Source organism: Henckelia pumila, chromosome 3, assembly GCF_033568475.1.
Source record: "Henckelia pumila isolate YLH828 chromosome 3, ASM3356847v2, whole genome shotgun sequence".
Lineage (NCBI taxonomy): Eukaryota > Viridiplantae > Streptophyta > Magnoliopsida > Lamiales > Gesneriaceae > Henckelia > Henckelia pumila.
The window spans coordinates 144,100,954-144,109,868 of record NC_133122.1 but is presented as its reverse complement, the minus strand read 5'-3'; the positions used below and the strand labels follow the sequence as shown (position 1 = coordinate 144,109,868).

Here is an 8,915-nt window from a genome sequence, read left to right as displayed (position 1 = left end):
AAGATTACAATCTGGAATGTATCATGTAATACCGAAAACATGAAGCCCCTCCTATATTGACAATGTTGGCTCATAAATAACAAATTAAAATCAAAATTTTGTTAAAGCTAAATAATCACAGAAGATGAGGGATCAAAGTTGGCTGTAACTATACGTACAACACAAAATGGATTCCACAATTATCAAGTTCCAATGAAATATGCGAATTCAAATTAAAATAAGAAATATACTGCGAGGAGCAACCTGGCAAGACGAGTGAAACCACCCATTGGATAGCTCATTACATTTCTTCATGGATGGCGGATCCACAACGTTTTGTTTGTTCTGCTCCAACAACTACTTGTAGTAGGCGGTTCCATTCCTGACCAACGAATTGTGGCACTTGGAAACCCTTGGCTTGCACTCGCTGTAACTTGGATGCCTTTACCTCCCAAAAAAAATTCTACATGAATAGATTCAAGCAAAAAAGTTAACATAACTGAATGGTCACATAAGAGAGTTTCAGACCTGACACAGATGGATACCATTCTTTATTAGAGCACCACAGATCTAATGCACTAAAGTTTAGGCAAAAGATATGAAGGGAAACTGACCAAAAAATTTTAGTTTCAAATCTGTGATCCACAAATATGCCTTGACCAGGATAGGCAGGATATTTCTAAGATATAACAGCTTCACACAAATTCCATATTATCTGTAGGGTATAAATTGAACATTTAAGTACTTCTAGTTTGTATTATATCAAATAATGATCTAGAATCATAATTTCATATACCTAACGTTTCTCAATTGTTACGCATTGTGAGGAGCTTTTCCCTCTGCTTTTCCAGATCTCAAGAGGTCATAATAAGCCCATTTCACATTTTCGTTCCAGAGATTCACTTTCTTCTTTTGACTCTTTCTCCTGGAATTTAAATTTTCGTCGCGATCTTAGAGATGAGGAGGTGAGTGAGTTCATCAGTTTGGTGGAGATTTTGGACAGGGTTAGTTTAGCGGAGGGAGTAGACGATGTGAGGGTTTGGGTTCGGGATGCATCAGGAGAGTTTTCAGTGAAATCCTTCTTTGAATTTTTTTTTCCGGAAGCTTCGTTCCCCAATTTTGATCTTTTTAGTACTATATGGAAAGCTCCGATACCTTCTAAAGTAAAGGTTTTCTCATGGATTGCGGTGTTGGGTAAACTGCCGACTTGCGACTTGATCCAAAAGAGGTTTCCAAAATGTTTTCTTAATCCTAATTGGTGTGTGCTGTGCAAGAAAGGAGGAGAGAGTCAGGACCATATGTTGGTACATTGCCCATTCACAAGCTCCCTATGGTGGCTAGAGCTTAAGGAGTTCGGACTGTCGTGGGTGATACCAAAGTCCACCAGGGATCTGTTCAAGGCAGATTTGGGGGACTCACTGGGAAGAAAGGGGAGAATTCTGTGGGCAGCTATAACCCACTGCGTTTGTTGGTCAGTTTGGATGGAAAGGAATAGCAGGATCTTCGAAGACAAAGAAGTTTCGTTTGGAGAAATTTGGGATAAGATTAAGTTAACAGTTGCAGCTTGGATACATAATTTAACAGAATTCCGATCGTTTGCGCTTTCAGATTTGTATAGAGATTGGAGTCTAGTATTGAAGTAGTTTGTTTTTCTCGTAGTAGATTAGTGCTAGTTGTGGACCACTGGTTCACCTTTGTAATCAACCCTATTTTAATTATATAATATTTTACGTTTCTTATCAAAAAAAAATTGTTAAGCATTGTATCTCAAAGTATAGGACAACCAGTAGCTTATTAATTTGCTGATTGTATCATGTTTGGGTAACAGATTCACCACACGAGCCTAGAGTTATGAGACAACAAAAAGAGCACATATTTGGTAAGTCACAACTTGTCATATTCAAAACACTATGCAAAGACCGGAATAAAGTAAATACTGATGCACCCAAACAATATAGCACTTAGTTCAATCAAGATCCACCATTCACTCCAGGCAACTAAAAAATTGAATTCAATCTTTCCTTTTAGCTTAGCTTTATCTGAAGTACTTCTACCAGAAATGTGAAGTTATCTGAAGTAGTTACACCAGAAATGTAAAGCAATCTTAAAAACTAAAACAAGAACATATATGCAATACTATTCAATCAATCAAATTTTTTCAAAGGGAAACACAACATATCCTTTTATTGAGCTATTTTCCTCACACCAATGTGATCTTCAATCCAACCCCATGATTTGATTCCAATTCAACCTAAAATGAAGTTGGATCTCTTTCACTTAAACCACAACTAAGCTTGGATTTGATGATTCCAAACCTTTCAAACATTTCACTAATAGGAAGATCAAGTGTGCAGAAAGATGTTTGAATGAAAATTGGACCTTAAAAACATATAGAAAAAACTCAACATTTATTTGCAAAAACAATTATCAATCAAACGACCGTCCAACCAACCAGATGATTATTTCACTTCAAACAGATTTGCCAAACCAATGACAATGCACAGTTAGGTTTACTATTCAAATCATTTTTACTGTTGGAAACTTGGAACTGGAAAAGATTATTGACTGTAGACCGAAATAATCAAGTGGATGAATCTATAAAATTGTTGTTTAAAGCTAAATTTACACATTGAATCAGGAAACAGCTAATGTTCTCTTAAAATTTATAATTTGCACTTGCTCTCTGAATTTCTCAGGATTATCCACATTGTTCCTGTAGTTAAATTAAATTTATCGAGATATTATACAATCAATCAACCTTAATTAAATTATCGCAGAAGCATCATTCTTGCAAAATGGAGAAGTGTACCGTTATATGAGATATCACTGAGTGGCATGGTTCCACCTATGAAGGGAAGAGCGGGGTTCCTGAGTATCGGAGCAACTACCAATAGTTACATGGAGGAGCTGACTCATCAAGTTTTTCTCATCCCAGATGTTTCCAAAGGCCACACAAATGCTTCAATCTTTGAGTGCCAAATATCATTCCGAAAGAAGGAATAAGAATTAAGAATAACGACAAAAAGAAAAAAAAAACATCAAATAAAAGAACAGTAAAATCAAGGGCACACAAATATCGGATGTGTTACCTGGAAGTCCAACTTTCTTCCTTTTCTCCCCCTTGGCCCTAATAGGGAATCTTTCTTCCTGATCTAAGTTAACCTGATGGAGCATCTCAACCCAAAGTTCTTCAAACTGCATATGAAATCCTCCCTGAAATAAATCTCTAATTTCAGGAAACAACTCTGCCGGATTTTCATTCCACAAATCCCTTAATTTAGTACAACGGTCAATGACTCTTCCTCTCCAATTCATTTTGCTTAACAAATTGCCCACCCGTTTGAGGCCCCGGGCTTCTGGTTTCAAAATGCTTGAAGGTGAGACTACTAAGTATTTACGGACAGCTTTTAGGCATGGAAGAACTTGCCCTTCGAGTAGAGAACAAGCAAATACCGCCACTCGATTAAAATTGTCTTTGATGGGCAAACTATGCAGAGGAAGCTGCCACAGATGGGGACCGAAGGTAGGAGTCACCCAAGACAAGACCTGATCAGCTATTGGGTCATAATAAGGTTTTGGATCAGAAAGGGGTGCAGAGAAACTACACAGTGGCTGGGCATACTTAAGAAGCCAATTTGACCTCACGCTTGTAGCACCGTGAATATATGGTCGTTTACTATACAATAACTCGTTGTAAACCAAAAATTCGGGGGGAGATTTAGAAACAGATGACCAACGATGGAGGAAAACTGTTTCTTTGACCATGCAAGCTTGATACCTTACTGATTTAACTTTTTTTCCTCCATCTAGCATAACGGAAGTTGCTTTAATGCGCCTAGCAACCCTATCAGCCCAACCAGCACAAATAGCCTGAGCCAAGATGTCCTCCTCATTCAGCAAAAGATGATGTTTATTTGAGGAAAGTTTCCAAGAACATTCCACGTCCTTGAGGGTACCATGAGTCCACAAAAAGTCTTGCTGCAAATCACGCGCACTTGAGCTGAAAACTAATTGAAGAACCTGTTTTCTCAGCTTGGACATTTCTTCCATGGTTTTATAGTGTAAAGCACTATCACCGCAGAACTCAACAGGGTTTTCAGAAAGTTCAAAACACTGAAGTGCACGAGCAATGGTCAAAGCATCGCTTGTTGGGTTACAAAACTTTTCATGAGAAGCTTTGACAATTTCTTTGAATTTCTTTCTCCTTGCCTTTTCTCCTTTGTCATGGATGTTCTCACCTTCTACAGAACCATCTTTCTCGGCATGCTTTGAATCATCTGTATCATTATGGTTTCCTTCAAACTGCGTGATGAAAGGATTTGACAAGCTCAAAGCTGCAGCTGCTGCAACTGCATAGCCCAAAACTATACTTGCTCGACTACTATCTTTCACCCTCTGCATAGTTTGAATAACAGTCAGGAGCATTCTGGAATGACGAGGATTCATGGGATAGTGAGCCATGGCTCTCCCTACAGGGGTCAATCTTCCCTTGGAATCAAGTGCCTCAAGAACCTTCAAACAATTCTCTGCTTCAATCAAAGCATTGGTCTCCGGAGGTGTAGGGAAAGGAAAATTAGCAACCTGAAATTATAGATAGCATAGAACTAACTACATGAGAAGGAGTAAAAACAAATAAATCAAAGACAAAACCAAGATTTTGTATTGTACATGCTAAACAGACAAACCAAATAAAATGGCAAAGATTTCCAACAACGATAGAGGTTATGACAAATTCCAAAAGCTATAAGGGTTATTACGTAATGATGACCAAAATAATAAAAAGTAAAAAAGCTATTCAAATCCATAAATACAACAAAAAGCTTGCCTTGCCAATATGCATGGATTTCATAAGGAGGACAACACCATCAACTGGAACTTTTAATATTTCAGCACTTGAGAAGTCCAAAAACATATTATTGAAGACTGCCGAAGAATATAGGCGATAACAATGTCCAGGTCCAGTTCTTCCAGATCTCCCAGCACGCTGGGCTGCAGAAGCCTTACTTATCCACTGTATCTCATAACTTTCCATACCATTGGAAGAGTTGTAAGTTTTGACCTTCTCCCTTCCAGTGTCAACAACATACCTTATTCCAGGAATGGTCAAAGAGGTCTCAGCCACATTAGTCGCAACAACAACAAGACGCTCTCCTTCCTTTACCTCTTCAAATACACGAAGCTGGGCTGGTGCAGGAAGCATGGCATAAAGGGGCAGAACCCGAAGTGGACTGGTGCAAAAACCCTTGTCCTCCACACTTTTCTCAGCAATGGAACTTGGTTGGTTTGGGCCTCCTTCAAGTGTTTTGGTAACATCTTGGATTGTATTGTCCGGCAAAGTACCATTATTCCCGGCCAAGGCTTCAAAAGCAGCCTTCAAAGAATCAATGCCTCCGTCCGCTCCCAAAATATCCACAAGCTTACCATCAGACTCAGCAGACACCAATTTTGAATAATTCTCATCATCGCTATAAAATTCCAGATCACTATCTTCACTTGAATTATAGGTGTCATCATAGTCATCTTCCAATAACATGCCATGATTCTCCTCCATGTGAACACTAAAATGATCGAGTGCGTCATCACCAAAACCTCCTTGACAATCAAAAGCATCAGTGATCTCTTTCATATCAATTTCTTCTGAAGGTTTCTCTTCATGTACAGAAAGTGTCTCGGTATTTCCTCTCACATTATTTTCTGATATTGCCCGAGAAGCCCTGCGTAACTTCTGACAAAGGTATTCTACTTCTCTCTGTCCTGTCACAAAAACAAGAATGCCACCAGGTGGCAGTTTCTTGTGAATTGACATAACTTTTTTGAACGCTTGACCAATATAATCTACAATCTCTGTTCTTTTTGAGAAATGTATGGTGACTGGATACTGTCGAGTTGGAACTTCAATAATAGGTGGGGGGTCGTGAAAAAGTCTTCTCTCAGACACAAAATCTTCTACCCGCAGTGTTGCACTCATTAGAACAAGTTTCAATGGATATATCCTATTTTCAAATTCAATAGTTTCCCCAGAAATAATTCTCTTCTGTTGTTCCTCAAATTCCCTCTGCAAGCAAATACAAGGTAATAAGTAATCATGCATGCATAGAATTTTCGCAAACAATTTTACCAAAAATTAGCATGGAACGATGAAGTTACTTGACGCTCTTTGATAACTCGAGAAAGCATCCCGATGAGTATATCTGTATTCAAACTTCTCTCATGTGCCTCATCCAAAATTATAACAGAGTAGCGCTTCAATAGAAAATCATTCTACAATAAAAAAAAAAAAAACTGAAATTAGCATGAGATGAAGTCAGAGAGAGAGAGAAATGAGAATGGAAAATTTGTCGAGAATAAAACAACTTGAAAATAATAATGCATCTCTAATATAACAGATACAATTGAAGTTGAAGGCTCAATTGCCAACCCCACCACTCAAGTCCCACACACACATGTACATAAATAGAAGAGAAATTATCAGTGAAGACATTTAGCAGACCTATCTAGCCAAATTTAACATTATAACATTTCACGTACAACTATATTTTCGGTAAGTTGTTATAGCAAGCAAAATAGGGTATGTATGTCATTGCATTATAAAACACAAATAATCACGATAAAACTCTCAATACAAACACAATGTTATATGGATTACAACAAAGAAGAACAAAGTAAAACCTGCACTTCTCGAAGCAAGATTCCATCTGTCATGAACTTGATTGAGCAATTATCTCCAATCCTTCTGTCATGTCTGACTTGAAAACCTACTTCCTTACCCAAGCGAAGACCAAGCTCAAAAGCCACACGCTTAGCAGTAGCAAGCACTGCGACTCGGCGAGGTTGGGTGACGCCAATAATTCCCCGACGAGTATGCACATGGTTTGGGCCAAAACCAGCCTCGTAAAGAAACTGAAAGTAAGCAAACATCGCGAGAGATATGATAAACCCTCTATAAACATTATTTTACTGTACATATTAGGAAATAATTTTAAAAAATACTAACCTGGGGAACTTGGGTGGTCTTACCACAACCAGTCTCACCACATATAATAACACTACTGTGATAATTAATAGCTTCCATTATTTCTTGTTCCATCATGACAATAGGAAGATCCCTTCTTGTCGTTTCCACCTCCTTTGGCCTTGACACATGCACCACAGTTGGAGTAGTGAGATTTTTTACAAAACAATAGTCGCCGTGATTACTTGGACCATCAAGACTGTTTTTTGGATCCCCATGCAGTGTATCCTGCACAATTTCCAAGACGAGTTGTGTTCGATTGAAGAACATGAATATGCATAATCAAGGGAACTGGCTAGGAACTGTCCAATAATGCACACATGCTTGCATATTTCAAAAGAGATATTTTATTAGTATGACAAGTAAACAACAGGATCATAAAGATTATCGAATATACCACGGGCTTTAACTCAGGCTTCATAATTTCTTCATGGTTGTAACATGAAGAAACAGGTTTTTGCGACAGTTCTGTCCTTGATGGTTCAATAGTCTCATTAACCACTTTCTTGGCTGAATCAATAGCATCATGCATCGCCTCCTTTTCCGCTATTGACTGCTTCAAATTGTTTTGGTCATTGGTTGGTAGTGACATTAAAATATTCTCACATTGTTTAACATGAGAAGATGAATCATCACTGGTTCTCTTCTTTAATGGTCGATCACTAACTGGCAATTCTAAACCTGCTTTAAGAAAGTTGGCTTCCCTCCTACGTTTTTCAAGAACCGTTTCAACCTATGATCAATTAGTCAACCACGTGAATTTTTTATATTTTTTCTAAACTAAATAGAATACATCGTAAGACAAGCACAAACCTGACCCAAGTTCCGTGAAGACCACATAAGGGAATAAACATCATCTCGAATCTTATACCTCCTGAAAGAAAAATAATACACGAAGGCAATCAAAATACACTTTCCAACATCAAATTTAATTTGATAAATTCAGCAATGAAAGAGGGGCGAATGGAATGTTACTCCAAAGTATCAATGCTTTTTGCGAGAAGCTTTTCCTTCTCTTTGTCCTCCTACATATTAGAATTCAACTCATTCAAAAAGCAAGGCCACCAGTAACTAGCAAAACTATTTAACATTTGACTACATAATTTGAAAGAATGTTTACACAAGAACATGAACCTCGAGCTTCTTTAACTTTCTTTTCTGGGATTTGCTTAGCTCCTTGGGCTTATTCATTCTGCGGTTGGAAACCTTACAAATAAAACCCAGCAACCAACTTACAACCAAGTACGATCCGATATGCAGCAGAACATAATCAATAAACTTATTGTATTCACCTGATTTTTCACCCTCTTTTCTTTCTTTTTATTTCCTGGTAACATGATAATATCCCCACCATCACATTCCGCCCTGCAGCGTCATAAATCACAAAAAAAAAACATGTTAACTTCACTCTGTAATACAAAAAAGAATTAAACAATACTGCCATCAACTAAAAGCTAACCTCATCAAATCTGTTCCCACGACCAGATTAGCAGGCTGCGGCATTGTTCACACCCGAGTCCGGATATTACTACGAGTTTTGTTCCGGAAACGACGGAGTAAATTTGTGGAGTTTTTGTGTAAATTTAGAAGTGTGGTTTGCTGTTTCCACCGCGTCGTGCTCCGAACGGCCGTTAACTGTCGCGTCAAAGTTCCGGGCAAAACGTTTCTTACCCTAAAATCTCTGATGGTTTCTTACGCATAGCCGCATAGGTAGAAGAAAGCGTTTGGAGGTAGAGATTAGTGGTAGAGATTAGTGATGGTTAATACTTTTTATATTAAATATTATAATATTAATATTATTTGTTTATAAATAAAATAAAATAAATAAAATCTGGAAATGTACAAATGCTCACTTAGAATATTTACTGGGGATTCGTAAAAAAAAAAGAATATTTACTGGGGACACTGGAAAAAAGGCTTTGCA

At 37.9% G+C, this 8,915-nt stretch overlaps 1 protein-coding gene across 3 annotated transcripts; it reads right to left on the bottom strand.

The window, feature by feature from the left end:
- Positions 1-8,714, bottom strand: LOC140886721 (ATP-dependent RNA helicase DEAH13). Of its 3 annotated transcripts, none has more exons than XM_073293462.1 (13): positions 8,451-8,714; positions 8,284-8,356; positions 8,126-8,197; positions 7,967-8,016; positions 7,805-7,865; positions 7,389-7,724; positions 6,974-7,219; positions 6,649-6,879; positions 6,127-6,240; positions 4,805-6,034; positions 3,069-4,560; positions 2,789-2,957; positions 1-442 (listed from the first exon to the last, which is right to left on the bottom strand). In XM_073293462.1, the coding sequence occupies exons 1-12, from the start codon at positions 8,492-8,494 to the stop codon at positions 2,941-2,943; spliced, it is 3,966 nt and encodes a 1,321-aa protein (XP_073149563.1). In that variant the 5' UTR covers positions 8,495-8,714; the 3' UTR covers positions 1-442; positions 2,789-2,940. The 3 variants fall into 3 exon arrangements, with proteins under 3 accessions (XP_073149563.1, XP_073149564.1, XP_073149565.1); XM_073293463.1 differs by having other exon boundaries at positions 1-421; XM_073293464.1 differs by having other exon boundaries at positions 2,789-2,945.
- Positions 8,715-8,915: the final 201 nt, after the last annotated feature.